This window comes from Hemiscyllium ocellatum, chromosome 42, assembly GCF_020745735.1.
Source record: "Hemiscyllium ocellatum isolate sHemOce1 chromosome 42, sHemOce1.pat.X.cur, whole genome shotgun sequence".
NCBI classification, from domain to species: Eukaryota; Metazoa; Chordata; class Chondrichthyes; order Orectolobiformes; family Hemiscylliidae; genus Hemiscyllium; species Hemiscyllium ocellatum.
Window position 1 is genome coordinate 36,988,236 of NC_083442.1, and position 18,291 is coordinate 37,006,526.

General features: G+C 42.5%; 1 protein-coding gene across 2 annotated transcripts; it reads left to right on the forward strand.

The window, feature by feature from the left end:
* The first annotated feature begins 639 nt into the window (after window positions 1-639).
* tm2d3 (TM2 domain containing 3) lies at window positions 640-18,278 on the forward strand. 2 transcript variants are annotated; one of them, XM_060853759.1, is made up of 6 exons: window positions 640-736; window positions 1,688-1,798; window positions 1,936-2,093; window positions 4,693-4,867; window positions 7,354-7,429; window positions 15,861-18,278. In XM_060853759.1, the coding sequence occupies exons 1-6, from the start codon at window positions 670-672 to the stop codon at window positions 16,024-16,026; spliced, it is 753 nt and encodes a 250-aa protein (XP_060709742.1). In that variant the 5' UTR covers window positions 640-669; the 3' UTR covers window positions 16,027-18,278. The 2 variants fall into 2 exon arrangements, with proteins under 2 accessions (XP_060709742.1, XP_060709743.1); XM_060853760.1 differs by having other exon boundaries at window positions 1,939-2,093.
* Window positions 18,279-18,291: the final 13 nt, after the last annotated feature.

The window sequence follows — 18,291 nt, forward strand, 5'->3', positions numbered from 1 at the left end:
CTAGGGATAGGGTAGGAGGTTGGGTCAGGGTGGGATGCTCTTTGGAGAATGGGTTGAGTGGCCTGCCTCCACATTGTAGGCATTTTGAAAAAAAAGTCTCTGAACCCAAAACATGAATTTTATTTTCTCTCTACAGATGCTACTGAACCTGGCGAATGTGACTGGATTAATTTAGGATATCAGGTCAGGTGGACAGGTTGGACCGAGGGTCTGTTTCCCTGATGTACATCTCTATGACTCTAATTGCTGAGTTTCTCAATAAAAACAGAAAGAACTACAGATGCTTTAAATCAGAAACAAAAACAGAAGATCCTCGGAACTCAAAAACTGAACAAGGGTCATACGACCCGAAACGTTAACTTTGATTTCACTCCACAGACATTTTCCAGCAATTTCTCTCCCGTTTCTGCTGTTAGTTTCTGTTTCAGTTTTTGTTGGAAATAGTAGGACCGCCCCTTCATCACCAGTTAATCCGATTGGCTGGGTTCCTGTACCCCGATTGGCTGGTGGTTCCTGTACCCCGATTGGCTGGTGGTGCCTGTGCTCCGATAGGGTGGTGGTTCCTGTGATCTGATTGGCTGGTGGTTCCTGTGCTCCGATTGGCTGGTGGTTCCTATGCTCCGATTGGTTGGTGGTTCCTGTGCTCCGATTAGTCGATGGTTGGGTGCAATGGCGGTGTGGAAGGTTCTCGATTGGGCCCTGGTTTTGTGGCAGTTGTTCGGGCTCTTGAAGGCTGGTGAGTCCGGGACAGCGGAAGGCCCAAGGGGCTGTCAGACAGTGTCAAGTTCAGCGGCTAGTGCCTGGTCTTCGGGAGCTGTTCGCCTGCGGGGGAGTCACATCCGGCAGCAGAAATAAACTGTCATTGTGTCATCGTCTGACCTTCCCCCCCCCCCGGCCCGCCCCCTCACTCCACCCCACCCCCCCATTCCACCCCCACCCCCCCATTCCACCTCCACCCTCACCACCCTCACTCCACCCCCACCCCACTCCACTCCCCCTCACTCCACCCCCCCATTCCACCTCCACCCTCACCACCCTCACTCCACCCCCACCCCACTCCACTCCCCCTCACTCCACCCCCCCATTCCACCTCCACCCTCACCACCCTCACTCCACCCTCACCCCACTCCACTCCACCCCCACCCCACTCCACCCCCCTCCCACTCCACCCCCCTCACTTCACCCCCCCCAGCAATCCCCCACCCAACCACACCCCACCAATCCCCCACCCAACCACACCCCACCCATCCCCCACCCGCCCACCACCCCCCATTCCCCACCCGCCCACCACCCCCCCATTCCCCACCCGCCCACCACCCCCCCATTCCCCACCCGCCCACCACCCCCCCATTCCCCACCCGCCCACCCCACCTGACTTTGAACCCGGACTCTCTAGCCCAGAGGGCGAGATGCTACCATCACAACACGAGAGCCTTCTGACTCTCTCACCTAATCATTCCTGATGAAGGGCTTATGCCCGAAACGTCGAATTTCCTGTTCCTTGGATGCTGCCTAACCTGCTGTGCTTTAACCAGCAACACATTTTCAGCTAATCATCAAGAATATCTGACTGAGACGATTGCATTTCTTTACTATTAAACATTGTGGCCTCTTTCAGTTATTGCTGGTGTTTTGGTGTATGATACACATATTTCAGCCTGAATGCAGTGTAAACATTTTCCAACAGATTCTCGAGGTACACAGGAACCTGACGGGATGCTGTCACCAAAAGATGCTGCATTTCCATCTACTAGCCTGGCTGCCACCCTGGGCACTACCCCTGCTTATCGTGCAGACTGTAAGGATGTATACGATAAAGTGCATCTTCTATCTTTTTCCTTCTATTAACATTTATTGCTATCGATCAATTGTAACAATATTTTCTGAAGTAGAACGTATCTAATCTTAACTGTGCAACTCTGTCTCTATTTCTAGCAGTAACCACGGAACTGTCCTACCTGTCAAACTGTCCCAGTGCTGGACTTTGTGGGAAATTGCCTCCAGTTTGCATGAATTGTTCACTGAATTGGAACTGCATCTATGGAAAAGAAACGTTATTCAACTGTACAGTCAAGCCAGGTGTACAGTGTGTTGTGAGTAAACCATTTTCTACAGTGCCTGGGGATTTTGATGATATAGATTATTAAATTTGTGCCAACTTCTTAGTTTTGTTTGAAGGTTGTTTTAACTTACTAATATAGGACATTTAAAAAAGTTAAAATTGCCTGATGTATCTGATTAGAAAGACACAATGTATATTAGTAGAATATACACGTATGGGGTCAGCTATTACGAGGGGGCATAGCTTTAAATTAAGGGGTGGTAGGTATAGGACAGATGTTAGGGGTAGATTCTTTACTCGTGAGTTCATGGAATGCCCTGCCAGTAGCAGTGGTGGACTCTCCCTCTTTATGGGCATTTAAATTGGCATTGGATAGACATATGAAGGATAGTGGGCTAGTAGGTTAGGTGGGCTTGTATCGGCGCAACATCGAGGGTCAAAGGGCCTGTACTGCGCTGTATTTTTCTATGTTCTAATAATTATGTGTGATGACTATAGGTGAAATGCAGGACATTTGTACCTAGGGGAGAACTAGTAAAGTACAGAGCATCAGAGCTTCTGTTATCATCGGGGGTTGGGTGGGAAAGTGGTTGAATGCACTGTAGACCAGTCAGTGAATAGAAAGATACAATATTTTACATGTTATGTTTCTCTCAATTTGTCCAAGTCTTCCCTTGATGTTATTGCCTTCAGTAAAATTGTCACTCTTCCTCATTGCTGGCAGTAATTTTTTCTATACTGTATCTGAGGGATACAGACATGAATGTATCTGCCACTGAAGTTTAAACATTCATCTGTCACATTTGGTGCTTTTGGACTTAACTTTCTTCTGTCAAAGTTATTTGCTATTCCAAAACCATTCTGGAAGTGAAAATAAACCTTTAGGAACAAAACTCGGCAACTCAGTCCCTTAACTCTTACTGGAATACATGCAAATATAGAAAATAGGTGCAGGAAAAAGGTCTTTCACTCCTTCACGTTTCTCTGCCACTCAGTATGATCATTCAGTATGGCTTCTTGCCTTCTCTCCATGCTCTTTGTGCACGCGTGAGAGAGAGAGAGAGAGAGAGAGAGAGACAGTGCTTTGTACATTCTCAATATTGTACATTTTCCCCACATCAACCACTTATTTACTATCATAATCCCTAGACAAAGTCTTTTCCCTGGGTTTGAGGAGTCGAGAACTAGAGGGCATAGGTTTAGGGTGAGAGGGGAAAGATATAAAAGAGACCTAAGGGGCAACTTTTTCACGCAGAGGGTGGTACGTGTACGGAATGAGCTGCCAGAGAATGTGGTGGATGCTGGTACAATTGCAGCATTTAAGAGGCATTTGGATGGATATATGAATAGGAAGGGTTTGGAGGGATATAGGCCGGTTGCTGGCAGGTGGGACTAGATTGGGTTGGGATAGCTCGTCGGCATGGACAGGTTGGACCAAAGGGTCTGTTTCCATGCTGTACATCTCTATGACTCTTGCGTACTCTCTCTCGCACTTGCTCTCTATGTCCTGCGCGCTGGCTGTCCCATGCTTGCTCGTTCTCGCTCTCTCGCGCTGTGGCTGTCTCGTGCGCTCACTCTCGCTCTCGCTCTCGCTCTCTCTCTCATGCTCACTCCCTCTCTCGCACTCTCTCTCTCCAGCGCTCGAGCGTGCTCTCACCTGCATGCTCTCCACCTTTGCCTCCTGCGTGCTTGCACTCGCGCTCTCTCTCTTGCGCTCACTCTCTATCCTTCGCGCTGGCTCGCTCTCGTGCTCGCCGAGTTGAGCTCTCTCTTGCACTCTCTCTTTTTCACGCGCTCTCTCTTGCTGTTTGTCGTGCTCTTGTCGCGCTCGCTCTGTCCCACACACTCGCTCTGTGCCGCGCTCGCTCTTCCCTGCGCTGTCTGTCTCGCGTGCTCTCTCTCCCATGCGTGCTCTCTCTCGTGCTCTCTATCTCTGTCCTGTGTGCTGGCTCTCTCTTGCGTTCTCGAGCTCTCACGTTCTTGCTCTCTCGCGCCTTCGTTCTCCGCTCTCTCTCTCTCATGCACCCGATCTCTCTTGCATGCGCTTTCACGCTTGCTCTTGCTGTTTCGCTCTCGCGCTCTCTCACTCGCACTCTTGTGAGCTCTCTCCTGTGCTCCCTTGAGCTCTCACTCTCTCTCCCTCTCTCTTCACGCGGTCTCTCTCTGTCTCTCCGTGCGTGCTCTCTCTCTCACTCGCGTGCACACTCTCTCATGCTATCTGTAGGATTCTTCAGGGGCTTGAAAGGGTAAAAGCTGAGAGGATGTTTCCCCTCATGGGAGACCAGAGGGCAGAGTCTGAGAACTAATTTAAGACTGAGATAGGAGGATTTTTTTCTCTGCAGGTTGACAGTCTTTGAAACTCCCTGCAAGAATGCTGTGGGGGCCAAGTTCTTGTGTATATTTAAACTGAGATAGATGGATTCTTGACCAGTTGGAGGAATCAAGGGTTATGAGGATAAGATAGGAGAGTGGAAGTGAGGAGTGTTGGATCAGCCATGATGCAATTGAATGATGAGGCTGAACAGCCTTCTTTTGTTCCTATTTCTTTTGGTCTTGAGGACTTCATAGGAACCTTTATATCATTATTTTTCAACTCTTATGTTTCTGTATGATACTGTTTTCACACTCAGGATGAAAATAAGATGAAACAGAAAACATTTCAAATTGCAATGATCTGTCAATTCTGTTGGCAACTGCCACCTACTGAATACCGGTGCAAAAACACGACCAAATGCAAGACGGTGCAGTGCCCACGCAAACATTTTATTTTCAACTGCACAGCTTTGGAGCACGTGCATTGTCTTGGTAAGTGACCTTTTATAGACAGTTGGTGTTGAGAGTGTATTCAGAAAGATATATGGAGCGAGAGGTTGCATTGTGGCAGTCCTTACAAATGAAAATAGTTAGTTTCCACTTTTTTATTGACTGGAATAATGTGATAGAAACAGCCCAGAATAACTTGAGTTGATATACATGGATCGTTAAAATTTTAAGACAAATACAGAAAATAAATTTAAAACTGGCATGCTGAGTTTTATGCTGAGAAAGTTACTACAAATAGTAGTCAAGCTGGCAGCAAGACATATGTCTAGTTTGCTCTATCCCCTTGATTCCCCTAGCTATCATTACCAATCCTAAACTTCAACAGAGACTTGAGATAAAAACTGGCTGACTTGTCTGTTTAGTTTTAAGAACAAAAAAAATCAAAGAACTGCAGAAACTGGAAATCAGAAACAAAATCAGAAATTGCTGGAAAAAAATTCACCAGGTTTGGCAGTGTCTAAGGAGAGACAACAGAATTATGTTTCAGGTCCAGTGACTCCTCTTCGAAACTGATTGTCGCAAGGAAAAGATTGGTATACAGTACAATCATCGTTATCCAAAAATCGATTATCCGAACAAAATCTCAAGGTCCCCATGCTTGGGCCGATCCCCGCGGCCATCAGATTAAAACACTTGATTATCCGAACAAAATACTGTTGGCCTGTGTCGTTTGGATAATTGCGGTTGTTCTATTTATGTTAGAGAAGGGGTGGGGGAGGGGAAAAGAGTAAACAATAGGCAGAGATGGAGTCCCGATACAGAGGAAAACAGTTGGGCAGACAAAGGACGGGGTAAAGGTCAGCTGGGAAGAATGAACAGCTGCTAATGAGGACTGTTAGTGGCTAACAATAATTTTTTTTGGTGGCAGTCCATGTGATGACAGGGCCTGATGTGTGAAGGTTGGGGTAAAGAGATAACAAGGGGCGGGAGGGGAATATGTATCTGCTAGTGGAAGAAATGGCAGCTAATGATCCTTTGAATGTAGATGCAGGTGGGATGGTAGGTGAGAACAAGGGGGACATTATTGGGAGGAAGTGAAGGGAATGAGGGCTGAAGTATGGGAGATGGGTCGGACATGGCTGAGGGCCCCATCAGTCACGGTGGTGGGAATCCTTGGTTGAGGAAGAAGGTGATCATTTTGGAGGCACCCTTCTCGAAATTGGCATCATCGGAACAGATTGACAGAAATGGAGGACCTGGGAGAATGAAATAAGAGTTGTTACAGGAAGCAGGGTGTGACGATGTATAGTTCAGATAACTGTGTGGGAGTCAGTGAGCTTTTATGGTGAATATTGATGGCCAGCCTCTCCCCTGAAGTAGAAATAGATGTCAAGGAAGAGAAGAAAGGAGTCCGTGATGGATCAGGTGAAGGTGACAGCGACTGTGTGTGTGTGTGTGTGTGTGTGTGTGTGTGTGTGTGTGTGAGAGAGAGAGAGAGTGAGTGACACAAAATGACCAGAATAGCTGGACTCATTACACTACTGGAGACCACCCCTTTGACCTGAAGAAAGTGGGAAGATGTAAAGGATAAGTTCAAAGTGAGGTTGAGTGGAGAAGAGTGGTGGTGGATGAGGGTGGTTCAGGCCTTTTTTCCAAGAAGAAACGAGAGCCCTTAGACCAGCCTAATAAGGGATGGGCATGTAAAAGAGATTGCATACCCATGGTGAAGATGTAGTGGCTGGAGCCTCCAAACTGGAAATTCTGAAACTGGCATAAAGCGCATGTAAGTGGAAAGGGATTAGACAAAGAGCTTGCGATAGTACTCAAGCGAAGCTTGGTGCAACCTGGGAGAATACCACCTCATTTTCTGATTGGGAACTCTGCAACCTTCTGAACTCATCAAGTTCAATAATTTTAGAATCTGAGCACATTCTCTCATCTTACACCAGGCATGCTCACCACATTGACTGCTAGCACAAACAACTCATTGTCAGCTGTTATCAGTCTCCATTAGCAGCTGTTTATTTTCCCAGCTTGACCTTTTACACATTCCTTTATCTGCCCAAGTGTTTTTCTTTCTATCTGGGCTTCATCTCCACCTATCATTTACACTTCCATACCACCCCCAACCCCACCTCCACCCCCACTACCAAACCCCTTCTCTAGCATATATATCAACCTTTTTCTAGCTTCTGAAAAGTAATCATTGGACCCATTAACTCTTCATTCTCTTAACAGGTGCTGCCAGACCTGCTGAGTTTTTCCAGCAATTTCTGATTTGTCAGTTTAGTTTTCTGTGATGTATACATGGTTACTAGAGCAACTGATAGCTGTCATGTGAAGGCTTTGTACAAGTGGATGGTGACTGTGTGTTTCTGTGACTGTTATTCCATAATACATTTTATTTAACTTTTTTCGAGTGTAAAGCATGCCTTTGTCAATGATTAATCAACCCTATTGATAAAGGCTAACCTGAGAGAAATTGATGTGTAAAGTCTGATTCTCAGAATGAAATGATTGTTCCTCAGGAAATCGTACATTTCAAAAGAAGATGTATTGCAATTGGACAGGAGGTTACAAGTGGTCAACTGCATTAGCTCTGAGGTGAGAACTTGTGATGATATGTTATTTTTTGGTTTAATTGAATTTAATTTATTGTCACGTGTATTGAGGCACAGCGAAAAGCTTTGTCTTGCAAGCGATACAAGTAGATCACATAGTTAAGGAGCATAGATAAGTAAATAATATGTAAACAGCAGCAAAAACAAAAACACAGGTATTGGGGAATGTTAAGAGTTTGTGAGTCCATTCAGTATTCTAACAACAGTATAGTAGAAACTGTTACGAGACCGGCAGGTGCGTGTTCAGGCTTCTGTACCTTCTTCCTGATGGTAGAGGTTGTAGGAAAACATTGCCAGGGTGGGATTGATCTTTGAGAATGCTGGCGGTCTTTCCTTAACAGCGGGCCTGGGAGATGGATTCTGTAGATGGAAGGTTGGCCTTTGTGATTGTCCGGGCTGAGTTCACCACTCTCTAATTGGTTCCGATCTTGAACAGTACAGTTGCCATACCAGGTAGTAATACATCCAGACAGAATGTTCTCGATGGCGCACCTTTAAAAGTTGGCAAGGGTATTTGTCGTCATGCCAAATTTCCTCAGCTGCCTGAGGAAGGAGAGGCATTTAAGTTTCTGTCTGAAAACTTTTCTAAAGCTTTTTCATACTATTGTTAAATGCTGACAGGCAGTTGTGATGTTCAGTACCCAAAATGGTACCACAAAAACATTTGCTTTAAATTGAATGATAACGCCCTGTACTTACCTACAGCTTATGCAGAGGAACCTCGATTATCCGAAGGACACTGGCGGCCAGTATTTTGTTCGGTTAATTGAATTCCGGATAATAGAATGCTAGATAACATAGTTTCACCAAACATTGGGACCTTGGAATCTTGCCGGATAATCCAATGTTTGGATGATCAATGTCGGACAATTGAGGTTCCTCTGTAGACAGTTTCATTTTCACAAAGAAGTATTTATTCATTTGTATGACCTAATCTGCCCTTTCTTTCCTCCCATTCTCCATCTGTAGTGGCTCCTAGAGACAGTTAATGGGTATTGAGGCTTGGTTTCAGGTGATTGAGCTCATATATTTCCTGAGTCTTGGAGGTATTGTAATGCAGTGGTAACTTCTGGGCCAAAGGATTTGAGTACAAGTCCTACCTTGTCCTGGAGGTGTATTATAGCATCGCTGAACACATTGATTTAAAGTAATTATTTGCTGAGTCTCACGTTAACCATATAATGGTTATTTCTGGAATTGGTGCAGATTTCTTTAATGGAAATTGCTGCATTTGTGTCATTTATTGTTTTTCAACAGTTCCAATCGTTTGATAGGACTTTTCAAGATCCCGAATGTATTCAGCAATTCTGAACTGTGAATTCATAAAAGTGACTCCCAGATCTGATTTCGGTCATTGTTGATCTAATTTCTAACTCCATCTAGTAACCTCAGTTCTAAGACCCAGTGGATACTTGGCGATCAAAAATCTATGAATTTGACTTGGTTACATTTTCAGTTGACCTCAGTAGCTTTTTAGGCAGAGTTGCTGTCTTACATTGCCATTTGTGTGAAGAAGTCTTCCAGGCATGATTCTTGAATTGCTGCTCTCTTCTTATGTTTTCCTTCTTTGTTTTGGACTCTCCCATTAGAGGGGAGAGTTTCTCTCAATTGAAGCATTTGATAGTTTAAACAATCTGAAACATGTTATTTATTTTTTCACAGATGTGGGCTTTATTGGCTTAAGCTAACATTTATTGCCTATCCTGAAATATCTTAATTATAATTGCCTTTTGCAACCACTGCAGTCCACAGAATGTAGGTACACCCACAATCCTGTTATTGGAGTTCTAGGATATTGACTGAGTGACTTAAAAAGAAACTGTTTCTGTAGCTCCAATTTAGAATGAAATGCTAGGAGAGAAACTTGCAATTGGTGGTGTTCCTATGAATTGCAGTCCTTAGTGGCAGAAATTGCATGTTTGGAAGCTGCTGTTTAAGGGATCGTTGATGAGTTGTTACAGTGCATTGTTTGCTTTTGAGCTTCTGTGTTGTTGACGTTGTAGTCATTCAGGCAAATGCAAAGTCACACCTAATTTTATGCCTTCTAGTTATTGGACAGGCTTTGGGAATCAAAAGCGAAGTACTTGTCACAGAATTTTCAGCCTGTAACTCTGCTCTTGCTACAATAGTGATATTTGCTGAATCTATTGTTATATCTGGTCCAATAACTGAGTTGCAAGTGTCCAAGCATTATGCAGTCATGAGCGAATATCCCTACTTCTGACTTTATAATAGAGGGAATTAATGAAGCAACTGAAGATGGTTGGGTCCAGGACTCTACCTTGACAAACTTCTACAAAGATGTCTTGAGACTGAGATGATTGACCACCAATAATCACAACCATCTTACATTGTCGATGATCCCTTCCATCATTTTGCTGATAATAGAGCAGACTGGGATCTTAATTGGCTGGATTGGATTTGTCTTGTCTTTTATGAAAGGACATGTGTGGATAATGTTCTACATTGTCAATAATGTCAGGGTTCTGGAATTACTAGAACAGCTTTGCTACAGCTGGGCAGGTTCTGGAACATGGGGAATCTAAATCTCTTAATTTTAGAAATTTGTTTATTTAATATTTAATTAAAATACTGTTTCAATTCTAAGTTTACAAAACTGTGTTTTACAAAGTCTCCACTGGAAGAGCAGTTGAAGTGAGGTAATTAAGGAAAACAATTAAAACTGTTTTGTTCTGCAACTGGGGTCAAGCCATTCCTTTTCAGAAATATATAAAGCCATGCACCTTAGTGTGACTTGACACTAAGTTGCGCTTTGAACAGAGTGCTGAGAATTTGCTGATTAGAAGAATTGTGTATGGAGGGGAGGGTGACACTATTTTGCTTGTGATTTTTTTCTCAACTTAGTCATCCTCCAAGTATTGGTTCTTACTCAGGGGAAGAAGCTAACTGTTTAGTAGAGACCAATAGAAACATACAGCATGGAAACAGATCTTTTGGTCCAACTTGTCCGTGATGACCAAATATCCTAATTTAATCCAGTCCCGTTTGCCAGCATTGGGCCCAATTCCTCTAAACCCTTCCCATTCATATACCCATCCAAATGTCTTTTAAATATTAGAATTGTCCCAGCCTCCACCACTTCCTCTGGTAACTCATTCCATTCACTCACCACCCTCCGTGTGGAAAATGTTGCCCTTTAGGTCCCTTTTAAATTTTTCCCCTCCGACCCTAAACCTCTGCCCTCTAGATCTGGACTCCCCCACCCGAGGGAAAAGACCCTGTCTATTTACCCAATCCATGCCCTTCATGATTTTATAAATCTCTATAAGGTCATCCTTCAGCCTCCAATGCTCCAAGGAAAACCTCAGCATGTTCGACCTCTCTCTATAATTCAAAACCTCCAACCCTGGCAACGTTCTTGTAAATCTTTTCTAACCTCTTTCCAGTTTCACAACATCCTTCTAATAGGAGGGAGATCAGAATTCCACACAGTATTCCAAAAGTGGCCTAACCGATGTCTGTACACCTGCAACATGATGTCCCAACTCCTATACTCCATGCTCTGAGCAATAAAGGAAAGCATACCAAATCTCACCGCCTTCATTATCCTTTCTCCCTGCGACTCCACTTTCAAGGAACTATGAATCTGCACTCCAAAATCTCTTTGTTCAGCAACAATCCCTAGAATCTTACCATTAGTCCTGCCCTAAGATTAATAAAGGATATAAAAAAGGAAATTAAGCCTTTGAATAAATTTTTTAGGTAATTGATTATATACACTGATTACCTCAAATAAAGGAGAGGAGTGTGTTGAAGACTAGCATTTTAAACTTAAATAAGGGCAACCATGTGGGCATGAAAGCTGAGCTGGCTGAAGTGAACCTGGATACTGATTGAAGAAAGGGTCGCATTGTTGGGAAGACACCAATATTGATCATGAGGGAGGTTATAGCTAGGAACTTGGGAAAAATTCAGGGTAACTAGGAAGAATCAGTATGGTTTTATAAAAGCAAAATCATGTTTAACCAATTTTTTTGAAGAAGGAACATACACTATAGCTAAGTGTAAGCCCATTGATGTTCTGTACTTAGAAAAAGGTTATTGCACAAAGTAGAAGCCAGTGGTGTAGAGACTTGGATAGGGTGTTGGCTGGCAGAAAATAAACAGTAGACATAAATGGGCCTTTTTTTCTGATTGGCAAGATGTGACAAGTGGAATTCTGCAAACGTCTGTGCGAGAGCTTCAGTTTTTACAATTTATGTAAATGATTTAGACAATGGAACAAAGATCTGATAACTAAATTTAGAGATGATATAAAGATGGGTAGGAAGATACATCAAAGAGGATATGAAGTTCAAGACTAATACAGATGGGTTGTATGAATTTGAGGCTATGTCAAACATTGAATGATATCAAGAAGAATTTGTATATAATACTTGGAACTAAAGGGGTCAAAGGATATGGGGGAAAACTGGGATTCGGCTAGTTGAAAGATCAGCCATGTCGTAATGAATAGCTGAGTAGGCTTGAAGGGCCAAATGGACTATTCCTGCTTCTATTTCATACGTTTCTATGTCTGTAATTTTGAGTGGAATTTAAAGAGGCTTAAATTTAATATTACAACTGCATAGAACATACTCACAGCCACGCGGTCCCAGTGCTTGTGACATCACTTCAAGCAATGCTGCAGAACTTCTGTAGTCCTTACATCGTATAGTATCCTGCTGCCCTGAAGATCGATTTCAATACTGTTGACCCGTGTATTGCCTGCCAGCGCACTCACTGCCCCACTACCTTCGCAAAATGGTGATTCAGGCACTGGCCGACAACACAGTTGAGGTGGCCAGCAGCAAGGGAGGTGGTTGGGCAGTAGCTAATGGCGTGGCCTGCAGGGCAGTGGGGAGTAGCAACAAGAACAGGCACATTACTTCTGGTTCTGCAGCTGGTGCACTACTTGATATCAATGACACCAACTTTGTTCAATTGCATTTTTGGGAGATACACTGTTACAAGATAGCCAGTGTTCGTACAAATTTTAGCGATTGAGTGAAATAAAAACTCTGTAAACATGCTTTTTAATGCACTTCTAGGCAGCGTGGCTTCCTTTGTTTAAGGTCAAATCAATTAATCGAATAATCAATTATCTGAATGAAAACCTGCCTGCCCATGGACTTCGGATAATTGAGGTTCCTCTATAGTTTGAGTACTTGTGATGGGTCAGTTTTTGTCCACTGTGTGCAGGAGGGTTTCTTGACACAGTATGTAGATAGTCCAACAAGAGGCGAGGCCATATTGGATTTGATAATGGGTAATGAATCTGGCCACCTGTTAGATTTGGAGGTAGTGAGTACTTTGGTGATAGTGACCACAATTTGGTTACGTTTACTTTAATGGAAAGGGATAGGTATATACCACACAGCAAGAGTTATAGTTGGAGGAAAGGCAACTATGATGCAATTAAGCAAGATTTAGGATGCATAGGATGGGGAAGGAAACTGCAGATTATGGGCACAATTGAAATGTGGAGCTTGTTCAAGGAACAGCTATTGCATGTCCTTGGTAAGTATGTACCTGCAGGCAGGGGGGATGTGGTTGAGCGAGGGAGTCGTGGTTTACAAAAGAAGTTGAATCTCTTGTCAAGAGGAAGGAGGAGGCTTATGTAAATATGAGATATGAAGGCTCAATTAGGGTGCTTGAGAGTTACAGGTTAGCCAGGAAGGACCTAAACAGAGAGTTAAGAGGAGCCAGGAGGGGACATGAGAAGTCATTGGCAGGTAGGATCAAAGGAAACCCTAAAGTTTTCTTATAGATATGTCAGGACTAAAAGAATGACTACAGCAAGATTAGAGTGTAGTGCTGGAAAAACACAGCAGGTTAGGCAGCATCTGAAGAGCAGGAGAATTGACGTTTCAGGCAAGAGCCCTTCATCAAGAAGGGTTCTTGCCTGAAACGTCGATTCTCCTCTGAGGCTGCCTGACTTGCTGTGCTTTACCAGCTCCACACTCTCGACTCTGATCTACAGCATCTGCAGTCCTCACTTTCTCCTTGAATAAGATTAGGGCCAGTCAAGGACAGTAGTGGAAGTTGTGCATGGAGTCGGAGGAGATAGGATAAAAGCTAAATGAATATTTTTTTCATCAGTATTCACACAGAAGAAAGACAATATTGTTGAGGACAATACTGAGATACAGGTTATTAGACTAGATGGGATTAAGGTTCATAAGGAGGAGCTATTAGTAATTCTGGAAAATGTGAAAATAGATAAGTCCCTTGGATCGGATGGAATTTATCCTGGATTCTATGGGAAACCAGGGAGGACATTGCAGAGCCTTTGGCTTTGATCTTTATGCTGTCACTGTATACAGAAATAGTGCCAGAAGACTGGAGGATAGGAAATGTTGTCCCCTTGTTCAAAAAGGGTAATAGGGACAACCCCGGTAATTATATAGACCAGTGAGCCTTACTTCGGTTATGGGTAAAGTGTTGGAAAGGATTATGAGAGAGAGAATTTATAATCATCTAGAAGGAATGATTTGATTAGGGATTGTCAACACGGTTTTGAGAAGGGTAGGTCGTATCTCAAAAATCTAATTGAGTTCTTTAAGAAGGTGACCAAACAGATGGATGAGGGTAAAGCAGTTGATATGGTATAAATGGATTTCAGTAAAGTGTTTGATAAGGTTCCTCCTGGTAGGCTTTTGCAGAAAATACAGAGGATTGGGATTGAGGGTGATTTAGCGGTTGGATCAGAAATTGGCTAGCTGAAAGAAGACAGAGGGTAGTGGTTTTTGGGAACTGTTCATCCTGGAGTTCAGTTACTAGTGGTGTACCGCAAGGATCTGTTTGGGGCCACTGCTGTTTATCATTTTTATAAATGACCTGGAAGAGGACATAGAAAGATAGGTTAGTAAATTTACAGGTGATATGAAAGTCAATGGAGTTGTGGTCAGTGCCAAAGGATGTTGCAGGTTACAAAGGGACGTAGATAAACTGCAGAGTTGGCTGAGAGGTGGCAAATGGAATTTAATGTGGAAAAGTGTGAGGTGATTCACTTTGGAAGGAGTAACAGGAATACAGAGTACTAAGCTAGTGGTAAGATTAATGGTAGTGTGGATGGCCAGAGAGATCTCTGTGCATGTGCATAGATCCCTGAAAGTTGCCACCCAGGTTGATAGGTTATTAAGGAGTACCTTGTTAGTTTTTATTGGAAGAGGGATTGAGTTTTAGAACCATGAGGTCATGCTGCACCTGTACAAAAATCTGATATGGCTGCTCTTGAAGCATTGTGTACAGTTCTAGCTGCTGCATTATATAAGGATGTGGAAACATTGGAAAAGGTGCAGAGGAGATTTACCAGGATGTTGCCTGGTATGGAGGGAAGATCTTCCGAGGAAAGGCTGAGGGACTTGAGGCTATTTTCATTAGAAGAAGGTTGAGAGATGACTTAATGGAGACATGAAAGATGGTCAGAGGATTAAATAGGGTGGATAGTGAGAGACGTTTTCCTCAGATGGTGATGGCTAGCACGAGGGGACGTAATTTTAAATTGAGGGGGTGATAGTTATTGGACAGATGTTAGAGGTAGGTTCTTTACTCCGAGTAGTAAGGTTATGAATGCCCTGCCTGCAACAGTAGTAGACTTGCCAAAGTTAAAGGCATTTAAAGGCTCATTGGATCAACGTATGGATGATAAAGGAATAGTGTAGGTTAGATGGGCTTCAGATTGGTTTCACAGGTTGGTGCAACATCACAGGCTGAAGAGCTTGTACTGAGCTGTAATGTTCTATGTATTAAACTGCGGAACGAACCTGATTCAGCTCACCCATATCCTTTCATGTGTGTTCTGAAAGTTAGTGGACAGTGATTGATAGCAGGAATTCGAGCTGATTTTTCTTTCATTCATAGTCCAAAAATGTTAACCCCAGAACACAGGTCACTTGCGCATTGTCTGCTGAAATTTGGCAGCTTCCCGTGGAGGGATTGAGGAAACTGGGCCTGTATTGTCAAGTTTTGAATTGAGAGGTAAACTCATTTAAGACTTATAAAATACTTAAAGGGATAGACAGAGCAGATATACGTTGGGGAGTCTTCAACTAATTTAAAAATGAGAGGATCACAGTCTTTGGAATTCTATACTACAAGGCTGTGGAAGCTCAATCTTTCAGTATGTTCAATATAGAGATTGATAACAAATGATGTTGGTAAACGAATGAATAAAAGTGTTCAATCAACCATGATCATATTGAATGGTGGAACTAAATGGCCTACTCCTGTACCTGTGTTTTTGAGCTCAAGTGGAAACATTAGTAGAACACTATTCTTTGATTTTGCTTTGGCTAAATTAATAAAATGAGTTTTCTTGCATGTGCAGTGAGAACAAGAAAGCCAAGATCACACTGCTCACAGATTAACATTTCCTGCTTACTTAATGGAAGTTCTAATTTTGATTTCAGCATCACATTGGGAGGGTTTGGAGCTGACCGCTTCTATTTGGGCCAATGGAAAGAAGGTCTTGGCAAACTCTTCAGCTTCGGAGGGCTTGGAATATGGACCTTGATAGATGTTCTGCTGATTGGGATTGGGTATGTTGGACCTGCAGATGGCTCTCTCTACATCTGAACTATCCAAGAAGCTTCATTCTATGATGGCCCTGAATTAATAAGTGACGGCACCATGTTGAATTATGGAACACTAGTTGCTGATAAGTCGGAAAATCTGCTGCTGTTGTGTACAATATTTGTACAGAATCATTGTTGCCTGCCTTTGCCAAGGCGAGGATTTGCAGACAATTCAGCAAGAATGCAATCTGTTGCTTTTGGGTTTTGCAGGATAACAGTGACTATGATGATCATTGAAATGATTAATGAAGGAATCCTTTAGAACCTGCGGTGGTTTGTTGCTTTTTCCTGATCATTTCCTTCTGTGGAGGGCTGTAGACAATTTAATATGGCATGGATTCAATATTTTCCTTAAAAAGCTATTAAAAGTAACAAACCTGTCAAAGTGGAATTTGACAAAATATGGAATACTGTGGATATAAACAGCAAAAACATTTAGCACTGTAGTATTCTTTGAGTGGAATGTTAATATAGATGGTTTTAATTATGCTAGATTGCAAATCATTTGGGCACATAAGGAACATTGTTGGGTGTTCCAGGATTGCTGTGACATGACAGCAGCTCCTGCTGTGCCTTGGGGAATCAGGTTGACTATTCGCTTCCAGTGTGATTCATTGTACATGCTAGGCAACCTCTGATATACACTGTAATTGCATGTGACAGGTTCAACTCAGCCTCCCTTAGTTATCATACTGGATTCTCTGTCAGCAGTACATTTGATTTTTTGCTAAATGCCTTACGTGGACATCCTTTTGAAAGCCTTCCCACCACTAGACTAAATATTTCTGAACGTTTGTGAATGTTAAACAGATGCACTTAAGCAGCTGAATAGAAGATTTTTCTTCAGAATCATAATGAAATCTCATGTTCATTTAGAGTCACAGATGTACAGAATGGAAACAGTCCACACCAACCAGATATTTCCAACTCAATCTAGTCCTGCCTACCAGCACCCAGCCCATATTTCTAAGCAACCAAAAAGTGTGTACAGCTTGCCAATTAAATGGCGCACAAGCCCTACATACCTCCATGCTCCAGAGGAACCTTGATTATCCAAGCAAGATGGATGGGTACCTTCATATGGATAATTGATTATTCAGATAACCAATTTGACCTTAAACAAAGGAGTTGTTAAATTTATACTTTTGATGAATCTGCTATTTAAACAAACTAATCTTGGCATTCTGCAAACTGCAAGTTAAACTGAAAACTAAACCCTTACCCCCTCAAAAACATATGAAATCCCAGCATTAAGCAAGATCCCAAACAGCTTCTGCAATCACATGAGCATGTCAGTTTCTGAACACATGATAGAAAGACAAAAGCCATTTATATATTTTTTTTAAAAGGGTGTGAAATTTCTACAGGCTGACAATCTGAGAACTTAAGAACAGAGAAAGTTGATATGCAACTCACTTGTGCTCCCTTCTCAGAAGGGCCTTGTGCATGCATTTACATTATCATCTTTTTTCAGTAAAGTGATGGGAATACCCTGTAAAGCACTTACTTTTGCAAGGGGCTGTGTGACTAACCTTTCTCAAAAAAAAAAATTCTTGTCACTGATCTTGGTGCTTGTGTTTTTGCCAGCACCAGCACTTTCACATGTTCTTCAAGTACAGGTCATCAGAATATTCAATACACTTTGTAATGTTTTTGCAAGACCTTAACATGGTCTTTATCTAAGTCAGATAATTGATACTCAGATAAGAGGTTCCTGTATTACAGCTTGCTTATCACTATCATTTGAAGAGCATTATTAAACACTTTTGAATATGCAATTCTGATAACCTTTGAGGCAGTATGGTGGTTAGTAATTTGTAGGCAATGCAGTTAGTGCTAATTCAGAAGAAAGGTGTATTAATCAGGGCATGTGTACACCCATGTGGTCAGTTGTGCCTTTGACAGTTTTCCCAATTGGATCACTGCTCAGTTTCTCTAAGATCTTAATTCCATTAAGTTGTCATTTTTCAATAAATGAATTGTGGCTGTCAACCCTTGTTCCTACTTGACAAGCAAGAAAAGATACTTCACTTGGATTTAGCCCAATTTTCACAACTCTTATCTTCCTTGTTCTAGTTTTAATTCCTAATTTACCACATCTACATATAAATGTAGATTTTATTTCAGGTACAAGCTCTAGTTTCTGCTATATGTTTACAAGTACAAGTAAATAGTGGCTGCTGCTATCAAACTCAGGTAGAGCCACTTGGCTTAAAGTAGTGAGAAACAGTGGCATGCTGGTAGGGGATGGAGGGGGAAAAATTGA

Excerpts from the sequence above, each read along its gene's own strand:
- tm2d3 (XM_060853759.1), top strand. The coding sequence starts at position 670 with ATGGCGGTGTGGAAGGTTCTCGATTGGGCCCTGGTTTTGTGGCAGTTG. Across the intron at positions 737-1,687 it reads GTTCGGGCTCTTGAAGGCTG|ATTCTCGAGGTACACAGGAA; the intron begins GTGAGTCCGGGA and ends ATTTTCCAACAG. Across the intron at positions 2,094-4,692 it reads AGCCAGGTGTACAGTGTGTT|GATGAAAATAAGATGAAACA; the intron begins GTGAGTAAACCA and ends TTTCACACTCAG.